The sequence below is a fragment of the Brassica napus genome, chromosome A9 (genome assembly GCF_020379485.1).
Source record: "Brassica napus cultivar Da-Ae chromosome A9, Da-Ae, whole genome shotgun sequence".
Classification (NCBI taxonomy): Eukaryota; Viridiplantae; Streptophyta; class Magnoliopsida; order Brassicales; family Brassicaceae; genus Brassica; species Brassica napus.
The window spans coordinates 3,788,170-3,812,371 of NC_063442.1; the positions used below are offsets into that span (position 1 = coordinate 3,788,170).

The 24,202-nt window shown below is 36.2% G+C and overlaps 4 protein-coding genes across 7 annotated transcripts; 3 read left to right on the forward strand and 1 right to left on the reverse strand.

Moving 5' to 3' along the window:
• Nucleotides 1–4,448: 4,448 nt before the first annotated feature.
• On the forward strand, nt 4,449–7,629 carry LOC106364069 (calcineurin B-like protein 4). Its single transcript, XM_013803712.3, has 8 exons — nt 4,449–5,512; nt 5,621–5,703; nt 5,786–5,845; nt 5,942–6,050; nt 6,154–6,206; nt 6,313–6,393; nt 6,525–6,637; nt 7,053–7,629. Exons 1-8 carry the CDS (start codon nt 5,428–5,430, stop codon nt 7,123–7,125), a joined length of 657 nt encoding a protein of 218 aa, XP_013659166.1. The 5' UTR covers nt 4,449–5,427; the 3' UTR covers nt 7,126–7,629.
• A 155-nt stretch (nt 7,630–7,784) lies between these two features.
• LOC106366014 (dipeptidyl aminopeptidase 4) lies at nt 7,785–11,018 on the forward strand. The gene is made up of 4 exons (XM_013805549.3): nt 7,785–7,975; nt 8,163–8,525; nt 8,621–8,818; nt 9,194–11,018. The coding sequence occupies exons 2-4, from the start codon at nt 8,184–8,186 to the stop codon at nt 10,856–10,858; spliced, it is 2,205 nt and encodes a 734-aa protein (XP_013661003.2). The 5' UTR covers nt 7,785–7,975; nt 8,163–8,183; the 3' UTR covers nt 10,859–11,018.
• Nucleotides 10,983–17,936, reverse strand: LOC106364070 (probable LRR receptor-like serine/threonine-protein kinase At4g20450). The gene is made up of 12 exons (XM_048740208.1): nt 17,834–17,936; nt 15,963–16,536; nt 15,193–15,680; nt 14,946–15,090; nt 14,785–14,856; nt 14,512–14,583; nt 13,050–13,127; nt 12,773–12,942; nt 12,503–12,702; nt 12,281–12,407; nt 12,096–12,161; nt 10,983–11,966 (listed from the first exon to the last, which is right to left on the reverse strand). Exons 1-12 carry the CDS (start codon nt 17,934–17,936, stop codon nt 11,773–11,775), a joined length of 2,289 nt encoding a protein of 762 aa, XP_048596165.1. The 3' UTR covers nt 10,983–11,772.
• Nucleotides 17,937–20,137: 2,201 nt separating this feature from the next.
• Nucleotides 20,138–23,086, forward strand: LOC106366015 (phosphatidylinositol 4-kinase gamma 3-like). Of its 4 annotated transcripts, none has more exons than XM_013805554.3 (4): nt 20,148–20,348; nt 20,929–21,012; nt 21,105–22,392; nt 22,466–23,086. In XM_013805554.3, exons 3-4 carry the CDS (start codon nt 21,373–21,375, stop codon nt 22,844–22,846), a joined length of 1,401 nt encoding a protein of 466 aa, XP_013661008.2. In that variant the 5' UTR covers nt 20,148–20,348; nt 20,929–21,012; nt 21,105–21,372; the 3' UTR covers nt 22,847–23,086. The 4 variants fall into 4 exon arrangements, with proteins under 4 accessions (XP_013661009.2, XP_013661008.2, XP_013661007.2 ...); XM_013805556.3 differs by having other exon boundaries at nt 20,163–20,239; XM_013805555.3 differs by lacking the exon at nt 20,929–21,012 and having other exon boundaries at nt 20,138–20,239.
• The last annotated feature ends 1,116 nt before the right edge of the window (nt 23,087–24,202 follow it).

Below are 24,202 nucleotides of genomic sequence, written 5' to 3' on the forward strand. Positions count from 1 at the left end.
TCAGACTACAACCATGTTACTCATCTACTTTTTAAAAGAGAACCACTACAAGAAAACGTAGCAGTAACAACGGCATTTTACGAGGAAATTATTTCCTCGTAAATTTACATAAGCTTTACAACGCAATTACGACGCGACATGACTTCGTCGTAAACTCGATGGTAATTTACGACGAAATGTATTCGTCGTAAAGTTAATGTAAGTTTACGACGAAAGTACGTGGAATGCAAAATAGTTGTAAACGTTACATCGACATTACAACGAATCATGTTACCGTTACATAAAGGTGAAAACGTGTATTGAAAGTGCTTTAACTTACCTAAGTTCGTTGTAAACACGTTGTAAATTTTCCATGTAAAATCCATGTAAAACTTACCATATTTCTCTATATATATGTCATTTCCCACAACTCTCTTCCTCACAACACACAACTCTCTTCCTCACAACACACAACTCTCTTCTTCTCGAACCACCAATTACTATTTCAAAGATAACGATAACGAACATGAGTCATTCGTCTGTCTGCCAATTCAGTAGAGCGATAAGGAGAAAATGGAGGGAAGTGAAGTTGGTTTATACTTGAGTGAAACCTCCGACCATCGTCAAAGGTTCCTCTCAAGTACAAACCAGCTGCACTTCCGTCCACTTTCTCCTTGTCGTTCCACTGAATTGGCAGACAGACGAACGACACAGGTTCCTTATCGTTGTTTTAGAAATAGTAATTGGTGGGGTAACAACGCAATTACGACGAAACCAAATTTCGTCGTAAACGCCATGTAATATTACGACGTAAGTACGTCGAAAATTAAATTTTACATCGATATTACAACGAATCATGTTACCGTTATATTTAGGTGAAAAACTTATCGAGTTTCGTTGTAAAGTCGTTGTACAAAAACTATGTAAAATCCATGTAAACTTTCCCTTGTAAAATCGTTGTTATATTTCAACTACCCAACTCGAAAATTTCTCTATATATATGTCATTTCCCACAACTCTCTTCCTCACAACACACAACTCTCTTCCTCACAAGACACAAACGGAAAAAAAAAATTTAAAAAAAAATAGTCTCGAAAATGGTCGGTGGCGGTAGTATTTACGAGTTACGAAGTTGGATGTATTTGCACAAAGATTCCGACGGGAGAGTGACGAATGCATTTCTGAACGGGCTAGAGACATTCATGCACCAGGCGGGCTGTACACCGATCACGCAGGAAAGCGGTAAGATGTTCTGCCCCTGTTCAAAATGTAAAAATTCGAAATTTGCACGTAGTGAAACTGTATGGAATCATTTAGTAAACAGAGGATTTACACCACAGTATTACATTTGGTATCAACATGGAGAGGGTTATGGGGGAAATGAAGCTAGTAGTAGTAATGCTAATTTTGAGGATGCTCATCATAATGAAGAACCAAATCATGTGCATAATGAATATAATTATCATCAAGAGGAGCAGATGGTAGATCATGATAGGGTTCAAGATATGATTAGTGATGCATTTTTAGAAACAACTACAACAATAGCAGATGGAACTGGAAATGTAGAAGAACCTAATTTGGATGCAAAAAGATTTTATGAAATGCTAGATGCTGCAAATCAACCAATCTACACTGGTTGTAGAGAAGGTCTCTCTAAATTGTCTCTAGCAGCTAGGATGATGAATATTAAAACGGATCATAATTTACCTGAGAATTGCATGGATGCATGGGCGGAGTTGTTTAAAGAGTATTTGCCAGAAGACAACGTGTCTGCTGAATCTTATTATGAGATTCAGAAATTGGTTTATAGTCTTGGGTTACCCTCGGAGATGATTGATGTTTGCATCGACAACTGCATGATCTACTGGAAGGAAGATGACAAGTTAGAAGAGTGTCGATTCTGCAAAAAACCACGATTCAAACCGCAAGGCCGTGGGAGGAATAGGGTACCGTACCAAAGGATGTGGTACCTACCAATTACAGACAGATTGAAAAGATTATATCAATCTGAGAGGACTGCTGCGTCGATGAGGTGGCATGCCGAACATGTCCAGAGAGATGGTGAGGTTGCACATCCATCAGACGCAAGAGCGTGGAAACATTTCAACAAGGTACACGGAGATTTTGCTACAAATATTCGGAATGTCTATCTTGGGTTATGCACCGATGGATTTAGTCCATTTGGAATGTCTGGTAGACAATATTCTTTGTGGCCAGTCATTCTTACGCCGTATAATTTACCGCCGGATATGTGCATGGAACAAGAATTTCTATTTTTGACCATATTAATCCCAGGGCCGAAGCATCCAAAACGGTCTCTTGATGTTTTTCTTCAACCGTTGATAGAAGAGCTAAAGCAATTGTGGTCAGAAGGGGTGAGGACGTACGATTGTTCCTTGAAAACCAATTTTACGATGCGAGCAGTTCTGATGTGGACGATAAGTGATTTCCCTGCTTATGGGATGTTGTCTGGCTGGACAACACATGGAAGATTATCTTGTCCGTATTGTCTTGGATCCACGGATGCTTTTCAACTGAAGAATGGTAGGAAGAGTTGTTGGTTTGATTGTCATCGTCGGTTTCTTCCACTTGCCCATCCGTACAGAAGAAACAAGACATTGTTTCGACACAAAAAAATTGTCAGAGACAGTCCTCCTCCATATCTCACCGGCCAGCAGATCGAAGCGGACATTGATTATTACGGAGCTCAGGAAACAGTTAAGGTTGGAGGAAATTGGCATGTTCCTGGAAATATGCCTGATGGGTATGGTGTATCTCACAATTGGCATAAGAAGAGTATATTTTGGGAGCTACCGTATTGGAAGGATCTTCTCTTACGCCACAATCTGGATGTCATGCATATCGAGAAGAACTTTTTTGAGAACATCATGAATACATTACTTAACGTCCCTGGGAAGACAAAAGATAACAAAAAGTCAAGGATGGACTTACCTGATATTTGCTCAAGAAGTGAGTTACATATCAAGAGCAATGGAAACGTTCCTGTTCCCATCTTCCGGTTGTCATCAGCAGCGAAAACAACCTTGTTTGACTGGGTTGCATCGGAAGTTAAATTCGTCATACACTTCGAGACGGGATGAAGAGACTTCTCAGATGAAAGCTCGAATGGATAGCCAGCAGGTTCGTTTAGACTCTCTTGAGGATTTGCTAGACGTGATGGCCGTGGGAAACCCGGTTATGCAGAGAATGTTGAGTCAGAGACGAGCCGCTCTTGGGTTGCCAGTACGAGATCCCCAAGAGTCCGATCCAACCCGTCAACAGCCGAGCAACCCCACCGACTACTTCGATGATATGTAGTTTTTTTAATATTTTCGGTTTGTATTATGAATTTAAATATTATGACTTTTAAATGCTTTTTTATAAATGTTTTTTATTTTCATATTTCGTTTTAAAATTAAAATTATTTAAAATTCAGAATTTTTAATAAATTCAAATTTATATATATATATATATTTGAGGTTAAAAATAATATTCAAAATATATTATAAAACGAAACGTCGATGTAGGCTCGACGTAAACATTTACAACTGATTACCGTCGAAAATAATTACGAGTCTTTTACATCGAAGATTTTACGTGGTCTTTACATCGAAATGTTACGTGGAGTTTACATCGAAATATTTACGAGGGTGTTACAACGAAAATGTTTACGTGTGCTTTACATCGAATCCATTACGTGGAGTTTACCACGAAATTTTACGTGTCGTTTACGACGAATCTCTGCCCTGCGCTTTACGAGGAATATATTTCGTCGTAAACTTAACAAGTCATTTACGACGAAACGTCGGTTACGACGGGCGTTTTACGACGAAACGTGTTTCGCGGTTCATTCGTCGTAACACCCCGTTTACGACGAAGTTACAACGTATATTGCCCTCGTAAAAAATATGTTTTCTTGTAGTGAACATAAAGCGATAGTAAAAATAACTGAAATATAATACATACAAGATTTGACGTGCGGATATATATTTATTTTTAAAATAATATTAAAACTATAAAGTAAATTTATATATAAAAATTAAAGAAAACACATATTTTGAAGGAGGTTATTTATTTGAGTATTTCATATTGTTATTTTATTGTATCTAACTCAAAAATATATTAGTAAGTAATAAAAATTAATAATAAAGTAAAATATACTAAACAAATCACTATATATTAATAACGCCGAATAATAAATATAAATAATAATATTGTAGAATTACATAATATATAATATTAAAATAAAATTTTATATTTTAAAAATTATAATAATATCAAATTCATTTATAAAATGAAAAAATATCTGCACACATGGGCGGGTTAAAATCTAATTTATCATTATGTATGAAGTCCTCAATATTTCGCACCTGACATTGTATCTCGAGTCAGAGTGATACTCTGGACATGAGTGTAGACCCCATTCGTTTTAAGTTCTTTAACAAGACACATGTAATTCATCTGCCTACAATTATTGAACGAAGCAACAAGTTGTTGTCTCGGTCACTCGTGATTTTCACTAAACATTACTTTGTACTATTGCTTTTGAACTTTCTATATGTTATTTTCCAAAATACCCACACACATCAAAATACATCCAGCTTGTTTCTTAAAATCTTTTATTTATTAAACTATTTTTTATTTATTTTAGCAATTCTTGGACCTATCTACTATATAACCCATTGACTGATTCATGCATATATATATATATATATATATATATATATATATGAGGACCAACATCGATTAAAATTTGTTTTCAATGTTTTATTTTATTTTTATTTTTTTTGAAAGCAAATAATAGTTTATCGTATACCATGTTTTATTTTTCTCTTATATATATATTTATTTTTGTCGACTATTTTTGTCTTATATATATGTGCATATATCATACATAGGGAGACTCTGATAAGTTATCTCTGTGATTACGACTAAGATAACTAGGAGAGAAAAATTATCTCTTATCTATTCGCCTGTTCATTCGTCATTGTCGTGGCTAAATGATTTATATAGTAGTTTTTATTTTTGTGTTTATTGGAATAATTACTAAATTATTAAATACGAAAATGTCGTTTTGTTCTAGTTTTGACTATTCAATTAGCATATTAAACGTGAATTGATGTCTGGAGAGAGCTTAATATAGCTGTCGAGAAAGCTACAACTATCTCTAATTTAACGTGTAACTTGGCCAACTGCATCTGATGTAATAGTTTTATTTATAGACCAATAACATAATCGTTCATATAGCCGTCGACTTCTATTGGTGATTATTAATTACACACTCGGTTATAACTTATAATTGGTTTGTTCTTGGACGGCCGATGGATATACTTAGTTCACCATATTAATTACTAGGAACAAACAAAACATTTCTAAACCAAGGTCTTTATGTTTCTGGTTGTAGAGTGAAAGCAAAAACTAATAACCACTAAACAAAGGTGTGTTCGCATGGGTTGCTCTCTGTCAAAGAAGAAGAATGCAATACGACCACCGGGATATGAGGATCCTGACCTTCTTGCATCCGTTACGCCATGTCAGATTTTACTTTTGATCTTATTACTTTCATACTCTTAAATGTTACGAGAACATGTTCTAGACTTTGGACAAAACTTTATTCTACTGATATTGTGAGGGACAATAGTTACCGTAGCAGAAGTGGAGGCTTTGTATGAACTGTTCAAGAAGCTAAGCAGCTCAATTATCGACGACGGTCTTATTCATAAGGTTGCTTCTTTCATTATTTCTTGTTGCTTTTTGAGATCTTTTATGTATATATGGCTTAAGAGTTTATAGTGTGATGCTGTAGGAAGAGTTCCAGCTGGCTTTATTCAGAAATAGGAACCAGAAGAACCTTTTCGCTGATCGGGTAATTAACGTTCATTAACTACAACTAGTTACATTACAGAAAGATTTTTTTTTTCATTACATAAAATTTTGTTTATACATACTATTTTATCCGCAGATATTTGATGTATTTGATGTGAAGCGAAATGGAGTGATCGAATTTGGTGAATTTGTCAGGTCTTTAGGTGTCTTCCATCCAAATGCACCTGTCCATGAAAAGATCAAATGTCACTTTCAACTACTTGCTTTGCATCCATTCTATGTCTAGTACTTATTATTCTTCTTTTCTTATCAAGTTAACTGACAAAGAACGTTGTCATGAATTTTCAGTTGCTTTCAACTTGTATGACTTAAGGCAAACTGGATTCATCGAACGAGAAGAAGTGAGTCCATTTACAGTTACTTTCCTTGAACCCGCAAGATTTCAACTTACATTTCTATCCCCAAAAACATTGCGTGTTGTTCTTATATATATATATATATATATAGTTGAAAGAGATGGTAATCGCGCTTCTTCACGAATCTGAACTTGTTCTTTCCGAAGATTTGATCGAAGTAATGGTGGATAAGGTAGTCATAGACTTCACACCGTGGCCTAATTGTTAATTCTTTTTATCTGTCACTATATATCAACTTGTTATTGAAAAAAATAATCTTAGTAATGAAGAATTTCTAAGGAGATGATGTTGTTATATTTGTAGGCGTTTATGGAAGCTGATCGCAAGAAGGACGGGAAAATTGATCTAGATGAATGGAAAGAGTTTGTGTCCATGAATCCGTCGCTCATCAAGAACATGACTTTGCCTTATCTAAAGTGAGTTTGTATTACTTGCAATAATTTTCTTATACGTAATAAGCTAGTTTATTAAACAAAATTTCTTACCCATTAATCATATGTACACAAACTCGAAGTAAAATAATAAATACTGGGCGAAGGCAGTAAGGGACTTATGTGTGCCCATGCACCCATATTTTTGTCAATATTTACAATTTTGCAGGTAAATTACATATCTTCCAGCTAGCTTAAATGGTTAAATTCTTATTGTGCACCCCTAGACAATGAAGGTTCGACATCACATATGTCACATTTTTTTCCATTATGAATTATGCACCCATTAAAAAAAACTCCTAGCTTCGCCCCTGAGTCAAACCCGAGCTTAAGCCGAACCGACCGGTATGGTTGTGCATTGAACCAGTCGAGTTGATGATAGTAATCTTGGTAATTGTAGGGACATAAAAGGGACGTTTCCAAGTTTCGTTTCATCTTGTGAAGACGAAGAATTGGAGTTGCAAAACCTATAGATTTCTAAGTGAATTCCATGCATATTGCAGATAAAGAACGATCAAAAGACTCAGCTTCTAGACTTCTTCTTAATCTTTGGAAAGTTTTGTAACAAAATTGTAAAGAGGACTATAAGCTAGGATTTGAAATTGGCTGTAACAAACCAATCTCGATAATGATGTATATTGTCTTGTGTATATATTTGCATACCTTGCTAGCTTAAATACTTCTATGTGGAACAAATGAACTTCCATTTTCACACAGAGGAATAATTTTAAAATACTTTATTATTATTCGTTTTAGTGATGTACATACAACATATAATCTCAAGTTTAAGGAGGTAAAGTGCAATTTTGTTAGAGTCGGTATGAAGCCACAAAGGTATGTGATGGGAGTTCTTAGCGAAATATAAGAAGTTTTAAGAACATGATTAACGAGAGTTCTTAACGAAATATAAGAAACCCGAACTTTCACTAATTATGCTCAAACAATAAGAAATCTAACCAATAGTGGGGGTGGGGGAGTTTATGAAGCCACGAAGGTATGTGATGGGCCTGGTGGCCCTGTAATCTAGGGTCCAAATATGATTCTAAGATTATGGTTAAACCGTAAAAATACACTAATCAACAAAGAGCGGTGATAATTAATATTTGTGAAGTTAATAATTGAAAAACACCTAAAAGTAAAACTATACAAATTGACAAAAAACAGAGGAAGCGTGTTGAATTCAGGTCATTACACGGAAGAGAGGAACCTGTCTCTCTCTTTCAATCTCCCAGATAGCAGTATCAGTTCCTATCTCCGGTTCGGTATTTTATCCGTTCCTCATCCACTCTCTCTTCTCACCAACTTCAACTCTAATCTCATTCCGTATGGTTTCGATCTGTTGACCCTTTTTTTTATTATACATCAGTTATATATTTATTCTCTAAGAGATTTATGTAAATTGTAGATGTATCCTTTTGAATCATTGATAGATTGTTGGCATTGAGGTCAAAGTCAATATAAAATCATTTTTGAGATCAAGAAAGCTTGTTGTGATGGTTTGTTTTTGCAGCTTGTTGTGAGAGTTATTTTTATGGAGGACGTTATTTTCAAGGTAGAAGATATTGTTCAGGCGCCTTTACCTGGCTACGTAGCTCCAACGGCAGTCAGCTTCAGCCCCGATGACTCTCTGATCACTTACTTGTTTAGCCCCGAAGAGAATTTGAATAGGAGAGTGTATGCCTTTGATGTGAACAAAGGAGAATCTAGTCTTGTGTTTAGTCCTCCTGATGGTGGAGTTGATGAGAGCAACATCTCGCCGGAGGAGAAGCTGAGAAGGGAGAGGCTGCGGGAGCGTGGCTTAGGAGTGACTCGGTATGAGTGGGTCAAGACTAACTTGAAGATGAAATTCATTGTCGTGCCTTTACCTGCTGGGGTTGGTTCACTCTCCTATTCCTATTTCTTTATCTGTCACATTCTTTTTGTTGAATCTTGAGATAATGTAACTTCACTTGTTGTGACCATGCTTAGGTGTATATGAAGGATCTTTGTTCATCACCAAATCCAGAGCTCATAGTTCCAAGCTCACCCACTTCTCCAATCATTGATCCTCGTCTTTCTCCCAATGGCTTACTCCTTGCATACGTAAAAGACTCCGAGTTGCATGTCCTCAATCTGTTGAAAAACCAGACTCAACAGCTAACAAACGGTGCCAATGGAAGTACTCTGGTAAGCTAAAACCAAATGTTCTTCTGGTCTCATTTAGTTTCACTTGTCCGTAGAACATGTACTTGGACCGCTGGGACGAAACTAATATTACATAAGAGCATGATTAACCTGGGCTCTTAATATCGGGTTTTAACTCATGATTTGACATTTATTTTTACACTTTTTGGTTAAGAGCCGACTCTTATATCTCTTATTTAAGAGACAGTTCTTAGGTTTTCTTAGTTAAAAGCTAAGAAACGGGTTTTAGCCGAAGCTAAGAACCCACATAAGAGCCCGGGTTAATCATGGCCTAATGTGGTTCCGCGTCTGTCTGGAGGATTAGGCCCTGAACCTCTTGGTATTCAAAATAATTGTGATTTGTTTTTGTTGCTGCAGACGCATGGTCTAGCTGAGTACATAGCTCAGGAAGAGATGGACCGGAGGAACGGGTACTGGTGGTCATTAGACAGCAAGCTCATCGCCTACACAGAAGTCGACTCCTCACAGATACCGTTGTTCAGAATAATGCATCAGGGGAAGAGCTCGGTCGGCGCAGATGCGCAAGAAGACCACGCTTATCCTTTCGCAGGAGCTCTCAACTCCACGGTCCGTCTCGGCGTAGTTTCTTCATCCGGTGGCGGGAAGACAACCTGGATAGATCTCGTCTGCGGAGGAAGAGCCAATAATGAAAACGAGTATCTCGGTAGAGTCAGCTGGATGCCAGGGAACGTCCTCACGGTGCAGGTTCTTAACAGGTCGCAGAGAAAACTCAAAATCATGACCTTTGATGTAAAGACAGGTCAAGGAAAGATACTTTTAACAGAAGAGTCTGATACGTGGGTGACATTACATGACTGTTTTACCCCTCTGGAGTCAGGAGGGTTCATTTGGGCTAGCGAGAGGACTGGTTTTAGACATTTGTATCTTTATAACTCTGATGGGACTTGCCTTGGGGGCGTTACTAGCGGTGAATGGATGGTTGAGCAAATCGCAGGGGTAAATGAGTCAGTGTCTTTGGTTTATTTCACTGCAACTCTCGATGGACCGCTTGAGACTCATCTTTACTGCACAAAGCTGGAAGCTAAGGATGCGTCTCGGTCTCTGAGGCTTACTCATGGTAAAGGGAAACACATCGTTGTGCTTGATCACCAGATGAAGAACTTTGTCGACGTTCATGACTCGGTTGATTCTCCTCCACGTGTCACTCTTTGCTCATTGAGCGATGGGACTGTGCTTAAGATACTCTACGAGCAGACATCTCCGTTACCGTTAGTGAAACAGCTTCAACTTGAGGCTCCAGAGTTTGTTCAGATACAAGCTAACGATGGGAAGACGACTCTGTATGGAGCTGTTTACAAACCAGACAGCTCCAAGTTCGGTCCTCCTCCTTATAAGACGATGATCAACGTCTACGGCGGTCCTAGCGTCCAGCTGGTTCAAGATTCTTGGATCAATACGGTCGACATGAGGACGCAGTACTTGAGAAGCAGAGGCGTCTTGGTTTGGAAGCTTGATAACAGAGGAACCGCGCGGCGCGGGCTCAAGTTCGAGTCTTGGATCAAACACAGCTGCGGGAACGTTGACGCGGAGGATCAAGTAACCGGAGCCAAGTGGCTTATCCATCACGGTTTAGCTAAACCGGATCACATTGGTGTATACGGTTGGAGTTACGGCGGGTACCTCTCGGCTACGCTCTTGGCTAAGTACCCTGAGATTTTTAGATGCGCTGTCTCGGGCGCTCCTGTTACTTCTTGGGATGGGTACGACACGTTCTACACGGAGAAGTACATGGACCTTCCTGATGATGAAAGGTACGTGAAGAGCGCGGTGATGGAGCATGTGGGGAAGTTGAGGGATGAGCAGAAGCTGATGTTGGTGCATGGGATGATGGATGAGAATGTGCATTTTAGGCATACGGGTAGGCTTGTGAACGCGCTTGTTGAAGCGGGGAAGAGGTATGAGTTGTTGATATTTCCGGATGAGAGGCATATGCCGAGGAAGGTTAAGGATCGTGTTTATATGGAACAGAGGATTTGGGAGTTTATTGACAAGAGCTTGTGAAAGGTAATGTTCACAAACTTTGTTGTTCTGTTTTTTTTTTTCTTTTTGGTTCTTCATGATAAAGAAGTCATCTCTCAATGCCTATTGGATTTGGTTATAAATTTCATTTTGTTATCATAATTCATACGTTAATAATGTTTGAAATTGGATATATTTCTTACATCATGCAAAAAAAAACACGGTCCTTAAGGATAAACATGGTCTCTTCTTAACCAAGGGGGGTTTGGGTAGTGGCACTTGAGGGAACCAACACGGTAAACCGGCAGTTAGATTTCTGTTGGCCACCAAAGAATTTACAAATGTCGGTATCGTTGGAACTCACAGATTAATCGGTTGATTTGGATCACCGGACACTGTTTTTAATTTTTAAAAAAAAAATCATGAAGAACTTCTCTTTCTTACTCGAAACACATTGGATTTTCTGCATGAACTAGCGTGCATCAGGGTTTTCTTCAATGCCTACGCTCATGCTCGGTTCAATGAAACTATTCAAGTCCACGTCTGGTGTTCCCCCTTTTCGTAATTTTTCGGAGAAAAGACACGCTTTCAGCTCACTGGCAACTTGAGACATGGTTGGTCTTCGAGACGAAGAAGGAGTAACGCAAGACATTGCTAGTTCAAGAGCCTTCCACATAGAACTAGAGCAAAAGTCTCCAACAAGGCTTGGATCCACAATATTTCTTATATCTCCATTTGTTAGCCTAAATCCCACCCATTCTACTATGTGAGGCTTTTGACGAGTATGATCAATCACTGGTAGACTTGTGATTATTTCCAATAATACAACTCCAAAGCTATAGACATCACTTTTCTCGGTCAGCCAATTTGTCCTGTAATATCTGTAGTATATAAAATTTATCAAAATGGAAGCAGAGGACATTTAGTTAAGTAATATATTGTTACAAGAAGATAATTTACTCAGGATCAAGATAGCCGGGTGATCCAACAACATTTGTTGACACGTGAGTTTCACTTCCTGTTGGAGAATATCTTGAAAGACCAAAATCGCCGAGTTTTGCTTGGAAATGCTCATCGAGGAGGATATTTGTAGATTTGACATCTCTATGAATCATTGGTGGTTTGCAGCCAATATGCAGATACTCTAATCCTGCATAAAGGAATTCATAATAGTTTTATCTAATTTTGCTGTTGAAAGCTTACAAAAAGAAGCAGAAAAGCTTAAATTCAATGCTCCGAAGTGTTTGCAATTAAAAGATACATGCGATAAGTAATGAACCTTGTGCAGTCTCTGCAGCAATCCTTAGCCTATTTTCCCAACTCAAAGGTGGGCTTGCGCATTCCCCTGTACAAGGAAGTCGTGTGTGGTCATTTCCAAGTCTTAAACATTTCCATATATTATAACGTGAAATGCTGTCATTGCAAACAAAAGAAATGAAAAGAAAATGTCGTAACCCAATTTACCGGATAGAAGTTTCCTTAAGTCTTCATTGTGCATGTATTCATAGATGAGGACTAAGTGGTCTCCTTCATCACAATAGCCAACGAGACTTACTAAATTTACGTGGTGAACTCTGATAAGAAGTTCTACCTGTCAAACCACATAAGCAAAAACAAAAAAATACTATAGGTGAATCTAACTTTCTTAGGATATGAAGTGATGAAAATGACTTCGGGTACAGTCACCTCTGCCTTGAATTGCTCATAGCCTTGAGCTGAGGACTGAGAGAGTACTTTAGCTGCAACCTGTTCTTCTTGATTCAAATAACCGTGATACACTATACCGAACCCTCCTTCTCCAACAACTCTCGCAAAGTTGTTTGTCATCTCCTTGACATTTCCAAAAGTAAAGCTTCTCTTTTTTGCCACAATGGGCGGGCGTAACGCTGGGAAACAAAGATCACGCATCACAAACCAAATTTGAGATTGAAGAGTTTTATATGTCATGGCGTTTACCTTTCAGTGGCGTCTTCTTTTTATTAATGGAAATGATCATAAGAAGCACAACGACAGCTGCAATAATACCGATGGAAGCGATTGACACAAAAATGATGACATAAACTTTCCGTTTTCGTTTCCCATTAGTTCCGCAAGAAGATAAACAGAGATTTGGATTTCCTTCAACACTGTTAATTGAACATAATTATTTTGTTACTAAATATATAAATAGGATGGGGGATTAAACAACTTCACAAACAAAAACAAAATTTACTAATGGGAAAATGAAACATACATCAACTTTAGGCCTTTCTTTTCCATGTTACGAATAGCTTGAGGAACTGAGCCACTAAGATTGTTGTAACTCAAGTCTCTGTCAATATAAATAAACACTTCGATATGAGTCAAGTATATCATATAAAGCAAAATATTTGTTCACTTAGACCACTTTTAATGTATTTTGCTTTTTTATTCTAAAATAGAGGAATTTATGATAGAAGTGAAGTTTACTCTAATGTATTCATCTAAAATAGCATTTCTCCAAATACTAAGTAAAAAAATAGATATTATTACCTTTTCTCATAAATATAGAAAAAATAGCAATTTTATTTTTAAAAATAGAAAGCTATTGGGGTAATTTTGGCTCTAAGATAAATATAGAGATGAGTTGGAACTGAACTGAGCCACCAATGCCTAAATGGTATATGGTTTCATGTTCAGTCTAATCATGATCAATTGCAGATAATTTTTAATAACTTCGGGTGCATCGGATGTTTACCTCATCTCTGGAGGCAATAATTCACTCCTAGATACATGTTATTCTAAATTTGACCAAAAAAAGATGATGTGGACAGCGGATAATTTAAGACTTGCTATGTGTTTACTTGGGTAGTTATGGTGTGAAAGCAACTCTACAATCGAATGTGACATTGTCTACTACTGAATCAAAGTACATAGCAACAATAAAAGTTGGTAAGGAAATAATCTGATGTAGAGACTTGGTAAGTTATTTGGTCTGCATCATGACCAAGTAATAATATATTTGTAAATGTTTAAGTGCTATCTATTTAGCCAAAACTTAGGTTCATAAAGAGAGGACAAGACAGATTGATGAAATATCTGATTTTCTATGAGATGAAAAAATGATTCAAGTAAACAGGATTCAAGTATAAAAGGCAGGAACAACTGATAATCATGATGATATGATCACTACGAGTCTACGATGGTTCTTCACATCACGTTTAAGCATTTTTGGACTTGTTGAAATCGTGTATTGTATCAAGTGTTTTCAAGCTAAAGACAGAGTTTGGTACATATGACACTGAGATGATGCAGTTTTGTAAATGATCTGCTTTGGAGGATTAATGCTAAGGTTAATTTTTGTAATATTGCTATTACTCGCTATGAGTAGATATAGGGTCTACGATCCGAAATTCCGAACGGTATATAATCTTCCTATAATATGGGATACCGTTTTTAGTTTACCCATCCATATTGCACAAAAGCCTACGAATCAATTAGCTTAGGATTTCGAACCAAAATACCTTTTAATTATACTTTTGTGTTTTCTAATCCTATTACAATCTGGACAATATTGTCAGCATCTATTAATACTTTGTGTTTTCGAACCAGATCTCTCTTTTTGCATGTGGACATAACCAATTAATGAACCACACAGAATTTTTCTATCAGTTTTTATTCATCTGTTTTTCTATTTTTTCATATGTTTTAAATGTAAAAATATTTGTTCAACTTACATGACGTTTAATGCTTTCATGCTAGAGAAAAACTCTGGGACTCCTCCAGTCAAATTATTAGTTGAAAGGTCCCTGGTGCGTGAAAATAAATGGAATGGTTATATAACTTAGCATTTTATCAAAAAAAAAAAGAGGAGAATATCTAACATAATGATGATGTGTTTCAAAAAAAAAATCTAACAAAATGATGTTGCACCTATTACAATATAAGAACAGTTTAATAATCTGCATCCTGTTGAGCTGTAGCGAACATAAAGGTAATGAGAGACTTACAGTTTTTGTAGCTGGCTTAGATTTGTTATGTCAGGTGATATGGTACCATTCAATCCACTTGTAGACAAATCTCTGATTGAAGAGCAATGCACATTTTAGATCACATGCACATTGTAATATCACATGTGAAAGGTTTGCGTCTTTCGACTGATCCTACGTACAAAGAAATGATTCTTGGGGAAGTAGATAGATTAGCGTTACTGCAGTTTAGACCATCCCACTTGTACAGTACAGGAGAACATGGATCTCCTTGCCAATTGATTTTGTGTAATCTATAAGTAGCTTGGATTTTCTTGATTGCAATCACTGCCATACAAAGTTTGTAGTTGTCAATTATAACATTTAAAATAACATAAACTATTATTAAAACAAGGAATATACAAAGACGATGTCATGTAGTTAACGTACCGTCGTTTTCATCCGTTTCTAAATTAGGAAGTTGGAGTACTCCAAAAGCCTCAACGACATTAAGCAGCGGTGGAAGAGTTGACGATTTAGCTTTTATGAGGGCCAAATCCAATGCGCAGATACGATCCTCACACATATTGATAGATTTTAGAGGTACAGTCTCTACCATAAACTCAAGAGGTCTATATTCCGTGTAAAACGTATGATTGTTACAAATAACATCAAATATTCTGGTATCATTGGGCTGGAGGGCTTGGATATCAGCAAAGTGAAGGTAAGCATCCACTTGGTGGTACGGTTTCCGCAATAACCAGCTCATTTTTATCGGCTTACTGGAATTTTTGGGTGTCACAGCCTTTGAAAATAAACGTTGTGGCATTTCAAAGGGATCGGAACTACTTACATTGAGGGTGGTGTTTATTTGTGTCCAATCAGAGCCTACCTCTACCTCTGTATACCAGTTACGATCATGGACATCATATGGATACCTGGCACAATGATGTTATCAGACGTGTATGTTGAACATTAAATTTTGATTGTGAATTATGATCTGTGGACCGTGGTAGGTAACACTAAACCAAGACGACTAACATTAAACTATGGCTATAACGGTTGCCTTGAGAAAATGGGGGAAAAATATAAATTAGATGAAGACGCTAATTTATTATTCTCTTATTTGTATTTCCCAAAAGGAAATACGATTGTCTGGTACGTTTGTTTCAATAACTGAAGAGCAAATAGTTGAACCAAACAAAATCAAAGTCACTTACCGAATCTGAAGATCAAACTCGTCAAAATCACTTATAAAGCGTTGTCTAAATAAGAGCTTCAGGGAGCCGGATTCAGTAGTGTAACTATCTTCTCTCAAGGGCCGTAGTTCTAAGCCTGATATGAATGGCGTTGTTGTTCCTGTCGTAACGAGACAAATGTCCAAATAGTTTGACTTTGACATGTGAATAATCTCCTCTACGATACCTTCTTGCATTGTGATCTTACTGATATCCGAAAGTTGGTCTTCAAAATCTATGGTTGTCCACAAGTTAGGGCCTATGTGGAGATCAAATTTGGGCATAGTTTTAAGACCATCGTAGTTTCCATACGCGAAGACAGCTCTAATAAGATAAGTTACGCCCGGCACAACAGTTAGATTGTAGCAATTCCGTGATCCTTCGGGAAAATATCTCAAGTTTCTATATGGCTTCAAGTATTCAATTTCGTCATTTTTGATTCTTCCCCTTTTTCCGGTGCGGATGAAATCAGCATCGGATGAATAAATCAAACTGGTTGAATATTCGGTGTAACTAGACTCATTACTTGGCATTCCACAATCCAAGCTGATGAATCCTAGAAGAAGTCATTGAAACAACAAATGCAAGGCGTTAAAGTATTTTTGAACTATCTGTAAATTTTGTTTACATTCAAATGAAAAGTGACAAGAAATTTTAATGCAGAGATGGTTTACTCGCAAAGACTTATAGTACCTACTTGACCTTGAGCACTAGCAAGATGTGTAATGAAAAACCTCCACATCAGCGCCAAGAAAAAAGCACTTTGAATACCTTCCATTTGCAAGAATTAAGATCGATCTTTTAACCAAATATAATTAAGGTAACCAACAAATGCAAACGTAAAGAGAAAGAGGCTATCAGCTTAACTCGAGAAAAAGAGGAAATAAATAAATGATAAAAAGATTCCCCTCCAGGTTGGTGCTATAACATTTCAATTAGGAGTTTTGAGCACGTCGCCGTATATCTCATGTGCATATCAAGTGGGATAATACGATATAGAAGTAAACTATATCTTATTTGAGAAATTTGGTTTAATATCCCAATTATTTTATATAACTTAAAAACTACATGTTTTCAAAAGTTTGAAACAGTAATATTTTTTCAATTTAGAAAATATATTTTATCACACAATAACTTATACAAAACATCTATTACAGTTATAAATAAGTATATGTGTTTTTTCAGCACCTGAAAAAGGGGCCGAATCAAGAATGGTATATGTTTTTATATACTATCATTGGGGTTTATTGGATCAGCGATTTGAGAGGATTTTGTTTTTCTTTCAAATCCTCTCTTATTAGATTTGGTATTGAACAATTTCATTAAAAACAGCATATTAGATTAAAGGGTGACAACTTTTTCTGTGGAAAAGTTGTTAAAGAGTGAAATCTTGAGTTCGAAAAACGCCAAACGCACCAACAACCTAATTATGGAGTCAGTGAGGATTTATAAGTGAAGGGTTGGGATCCACGGGACGGGTAGTTCCCACGAAATAGGTTGTTAAACATGTCAAATAAATCTGTTAAGGCAGCGGTTAAAGTTGTTTAAGCACCAACTGCAAGTAATCAAACATTTAGAAAAAGTCACCTTGATGCACCGAGGCCATTCCTTTTGTCTATTTTATGCCATTCTAGCTTTCTCTTTCCTTGTTTCCACAAAATCACAAAACAACAGACCAACTATTCCTTTCTCGAATTTAAGATGAAGAGCCCTATACAAAGATAGAGAGATATGGTTTTGAGTTAAAAGGATGCTTAAGGTCCCAAGTTAAAACAAAGTTCTAGATGTTACCTGTAAGGATTTGGATTTCCAGTGTTATTTCTCATTCTACAAGCAATTGTATCAGCCCTCACCATCAGGCAACTCTTTTGCAAAACGCCTTGCAGTTCCCTCAGCCTTTGTAGCAGAGGCATTGGCGTTAAAGGCCGCTCTATCAGCAGCGGTTACTCGTGGCATTGATTCTCTCAGAGTCTTCTCTGACTCCAAATCTCTTATTGATCTTCTTGCCACCAAAAAGAACCATATTTGGATTCAAGGAATACCTTTGATATTCACTATCTATCACTCTCTTTTAGATTTATCTCTTTTCAGTTTCTTCCGGGTGTGGAAAATACTTTGGCAGATACTCTAGCGAAATCGGCCTTGCGCTCCCTTAACAACTCTCTCTGCGGAAGAGTGAAGTACTATGTTTATTTAAGTAATCAAGTATGGTTTCGATCAAAAAAAAAAACAAGCAATTGAATCAGCCATTTGCCCTATCTCGGGAAAAAATTGAGGGCATGATAATTTACACGAGATCTTAATATGTTGATTTCTTGAGGTACATTGTCCTATCTGATAACTTTATTTAAAAATAAATAAAATCCCCTATATATTAAAAGAGAAACATTTCAACATATTTTTGTAGCCACATGTCATCACCATAATCATTCTTAGGATTCTTAGAAAAATATATTGGTCCATATAAATATATAATAAGCTTTTTATTAAACTAACCATAAATTAATCATAAATGTTCTTCATTGTTTCCTTAAATAAAAATCACGGAATTACCTAATGTGGATAAAATATATATGACAATTAATGATTTTTAATAACAAAGATTTGATAAAAATTAGTCTATTCTCTATCATTTTTCAAAATTTTAAATTATTAAAATAAATTAAACAACCACAGTAACTATATAATAAAAATTTAGATTTTTTTGTATATGTTATATTTTGAATTTTTAAAAACAAATATAAATGACTAAAGTTGTTAAAAATTTCACATTGAAATTTTTGTGATCCATGGTTTAAAATTTATGTTATAAAGACAAATGATTACAAAATTACATAAGTAGGAAATTTCATTTAATAAATAATATATATATGTCTATTAATATTTTTTAAAAATAAATTATATACCATATAAAATACATAAGTATTTTAATTTAGAATTTGCTTTGAATTTTTTTGATAAACATTTTGAACAATTATTGACAACTTAATATTAGATTTTAAAATTTGCATTGAATGTTTTTAAAATTATTAATTACTATAACTATTAAACATCCCACAAATTTTTTATTGTTATCATTGATTTAAAAAAATTGTTGTAAAGAAATACAAATGATCAAAAATAATATGAGTATAAAATATTTTTTAACAGATGTCAATATTAAAAATGTACTATATATCTATGTTAATATTATTTAAACTTAATTTTATACCATATAAAATAAAAAAAGTGTTTGTTTGGATTAATAAAATTTATTTAAGTATTTATACCAATTTAATTATATACGTAATAATTACTAAATTTTTAATTAATGAATATATATTTATTATTTCATAATATGTAAAAAATATATAATAATTAAAAATAATTTATATATAATATTATTCCTGCGCAAGGCGCAGGTCTTAACCTAGTAATATATTAAACAGAAGTAAAACAGAAACTTTAACAAATTTCTTAGGGAGTTATTTTTAATTGATTGTTCTATTCCGGTTTGGTTACCCAGACCATCTCAAGCTTGAGTAATAGAATGGCTGTAAAAAAAAAACAAATTTCTTAGAAAAATTTTCAAGGATAGTTTATTTTTAGTTTATCTTCAGAAAAATAGCGGTCAATGAAGAAAATGACCAAATAAGTTTTATTAGAAATTAAAAATATATTTAGATTTAGCGTTTAGACTTAAAAATAAAAAATAAATATTAAAATTTTCAAAATTAAAAAAAAAGACTACTTTGATCATTTTTTTTTTGATGGCTATTTTGTGACAAAAACATAAAATGACTTGAGAGAATTGTCTAATTTCTTAATCCAAAAAAATTAAACGAGCTTATTGTGAAGATTGTTTTGTAAGTTTCAAATAAGAAGATATATTTTCTACTAAAGCTTATCTTAAATTATTTATGGGTTTATATATACATCTAAAGTTCAGCATCTAAATAAATGAATAATAATCTCTTCTTCTAAAAATGAAATTGAAAAACAGTAAGGGCCTAAGCCCCTAGGCCCAATGGGTCATATATAATTGCTTGAACCGTAAGCAATTACGTCCGTTACGAAAACAGTAATCCTGCCGTGGAGAGGAGTTCACGACGTTAGGGAAGGCATGAAACTTCCGTCAAAAAAAAAGTCAGCGAAGTCAAAACCTATAAATAGACCCCCTACATTTCGCTGCTGTTCAAAGAATGACTCGTCACTGTTTGTAATCTCTCTCCTCTTCTGGGAACGCGCTCGCTGAAATTTTCTCGGGAAAAAGAATAAAGGTAGTTTCCAGATTCTCGGATAATTATCAACGAGTAGATTTTAAACGAATCGGTTTCGATTTATCTCCGTATCGGTTGATTCATCGCTTCACGGATTTTTGATTCCGAGGTATGAACCATTTTTCTAATTTTAGATCTCTGTGAAGATTCGATTGATTTGTTATGCTCTTCCGATCATGAACGATTAGTTATATCTGTTCAATGATCGGTGAAGGTGAGTAGAAACTTAGATTCTCTGTGGAGGTTCCTGGATGCTCGTTAAGATGATTCGAGATTTCTATTTAGTGATAAACAATGGATTAGTATCAGTATGAAGCCGTTACTTCGTTGATGATGGATTAAGATATCTAGATCTTCTCTCAGATGTATAAGTGTGAGAACTAACCTAACCTATAATTAACTTCAAATTAGTCAAATGAATGAATCTTTGCATAACTTAATTAGGCCAGGCTGTTTTGGCTTTCGATAAGGACGTTGACCTGAAACTTTATTTGTGGCCGTTGTTTAGTTATGCTTTTTTGAGCTAATTTTAGCTTATGAAGATTTCTAATTATATAGGATTTAGACCAAAAGTTTTCAAAGGTTATATAGAGTCTGTTAAGATAAAAGTTAAAGAGTCTTGTTCATCATCCATACAAGAGAGCAGAGGCTGTTGTTGGCTTGAACCTTTTTTTTTTTCCTTTCTAAAGGTTATTTGATAAAATTAGAGACTTGTTCATCATCCATACAAGAGAGGAGAATTTAACATTAACTTTTTTTTTCTTTCTGTAAAGGTAAATTTTTTTTGTTTGATTTGAACATTTTTCATCTTGTTTAATCTGTGGTTAAATTGGAATAGTGACTCCTTTGGTCATTGTTCATTCAGGTTCTTTGCGGTAATGCGAATGAGAGGGTAACCTAAAGGTGGTTTGGGATTGGTTTAAGTTCAGTATGAATCCTTGAGAGATATTGCTTTGGCAAAGATGTGAATTACAAAACCTTTGTTTTCAGAGTTCCTGAATCCGTGCAGGGAACTTGGTCTCTTTAAAGTATACACGGAACAAGATTACAAATTTTTTGAGTTCTGAGATTCTCATTCATTCCAAAGGAATCCAGCTCTTGAGGATTTAGAATAGAAGCTGTATTAGTTTGGTATGTCATTTGCTAGTGTAGCTCTATGTCCAGCCCTGGAAGAAGTTGTCAACTTTCCAGGTTTTGTCGGACGGTTTGGTTTGAGCTTAGACGACCCAATCCTGATATTCCTGAACATTGCCGAGTCTCTGAACCCGATGCGGGTCATGGAGTCGGATTCACTAGCGTCCGTGAAGCTAAGGTTTCAGAGTATCAAGGGATTTTTTGTGAAGAAGCAGAAGCTGTTCTATGATGGTCGAGAGCTAGCTCGAGATTATCTTCACCATGAACTCATATTAGATGGTGAAAACGGAGAGAATGTGATTCACTTGCTAATTAAAAATTCATCTAAAGTCTTGGCAAAGCCTAAAAATTTCTCCGTGGAGCCTGTTGCTGTTAACCGTGAGATTGAACTGTCAGCACTTCTCAAAGATCTTATCAGCTCCACTATAGAGGGCTTGGAGAAAGGAAACGCCCCCATCAAATCATCTGATGGATCAGGGGGAGCTTACTTCATGCAAGATCAATCCGGACACAAGTACGTATCCGTCTTTAAACCAATAGACGAGGAACCAATGGCTGTGAACAATCCCCACGGACAACCTCTTTCACTCGACGGGGAAGGTTTAAAGAAAGGCACACAAGTTGGTGAAGGAGCTTTTAGAGAAGTAGCAGCCTACTTATTAGACTATCCCATCACTGGACCACGAAGTTCTCCTCATGACCAACCCGGTTTCGCTGGAGTTCCACCAACAACAATGGTCAAATGCTTGCACAAAGACTTCAACCATCCCAATGGTTATAGTTTCTCCCAAGAGAACGCAAAGATTGGCTCGTTGCAGATGTTTGTGAGTAATGTTGGAACTTGTGAAGATATGGGATACGGAGTCTTCCCTGTCGATCAGGTTCATAAGATCTCGGTTCTAGACATTAGGCTTGCTAATGCGGATCGTCACGGTGGTAACATTTTGGTTAGCCGAGATGGAAATGATGGTCAGATCGTGCTTACACCAATCGACCACGGCTATTGCTTTCCAAATAAGGTAAGCGATTGATTACATTCGTTTCATTTATATATATTGAGTATTTGGACTAAAACAAACTTTATTTGTCCAGTTTGAAGACTGCACATTCGAGTGGCTATACTGGCCTCAAGCAAAAGAGCCATACTCTTCAGAGACTCTTGAATACATCAAAGCCTTGGACGCTGAGGAAGACATTGAGCTTCTGAGGTTCCACGGTTGGGAGATTCCGCCTTCATGCGCCCGTGTCTTCCGCATCTCCACCATGCTTCTCAAGAAAGGTGCTGCGAAGGGTCTCACACCTTTCGCCATCGGAAGCATTATGTGCAGAGAAACACTCGAGAAAGAATCTGTGATCGAACAAATCATCTATGATGCAGAAGCAATGTGGTCCCCAGAGACAACAGAAGAGGAGTTTATCAGCACCGTCTCTGCTATTATGGATCGATGCCTCGACCAGTGTTCTCTGAACTGAAAATATTTATCACACAGCCCCAAGATTCCACTCATGACTGTGTATATCCGGTGTCCATAACAATAAATAAGCGTCACTGTCTTTGAACCCAATCTTAGCTTTTGTAAACAGTGGTTTGGTAATGATGATTGGGTTTATAGAATCGTCATGCTTCTGTGGTTTGTTGGGTTAAATAACGTTCTTGTTTACTCATTTCAGTTCTGGATGATGAACAAGTCAGTATACTACGGTTTGAAAATACTATAATGGATGATGAACAAGTCATTTACATATATACTATACCTCGGGTTCTAATATTGTCGCAGTTCATATATGTTATATTATTTGGCTGTAATTTACTAATATTTTATTTCAAATCCTCCTGCACAAACTGGATCTCTTACAGATTATAGCATCAAAATGAAAATTGAAAGACGACAAAATCAAAAGATTTGAAGCTTTTTTTTTAAATTACAAGCATTTGAAGCAAACAAAAAAAGTTAAAGTCATTGATCAAACTGGTGTAAGACATAATGGTGAATATAGGATCCCGCCATTGACGGGCAGTGGCGGAGGTGGACAAAGGGTGGGGCAGTTGCCCACCATGGTTTTTAAAATTTTAGTGTACTTTTTCAAAATTTTGACAAATGCCCCTGTTGACATTGTTGATAAATTATATGTATGCCCCGGATCCAAATAACTTCTAGATCTGCCACTGTTGACGGGGACACCTTATTTACATACAAATAAGGTATCAACGGTGCTAGTTTCATAAACAAATCGTCTTAACCCTGTAAATAATTTAGATCTTGCTAAAAGTTGAACGAATAACCTAGATGTTGAGTCTAGGTTATTATGGAAACCTAGATTTAAAGTTGATTTCGGTTTAGGATAAGATTTAAAGTTGATTTCGGTTTGGTCTATTGTATTATGGAAACGTCGCCGTATTGAGTCGTCTCTTTCTTTTGTTAGAGTGAAGGCCATTGAAGTGGGGTCCACGGGTTGTTACAAAAGGTTGTTACGGGCGAGTGATTTTGTAGCAGAGAGCGTCGAGAGCTTGGGTTGAGAGAGAGAGGATTAGAGATCTATTTTGTAGTGTGGTGAGAAAAACAAGGGAGATCTTGAGGGAATTGGGAAACACGGTGAGAGCTAAACTTCCGGTGAGTGATTGTGAGGTTCTTGGGGTTTTCCGGTGAGTGTTTACGGCGTTGTTTGTAATCACAGCGTTTAGTGAATTCCGAGGAGTAAACCTCGGTCAGACATCGCAGTTTGCGCTCCAACTGGATAACAAATCTCTAGTATTCTTTAAGTTTTTCGCAATCTCTGTTATTGCATATTCTCGATTCGAAATTACAAGTCATACGAAGATCATATCAC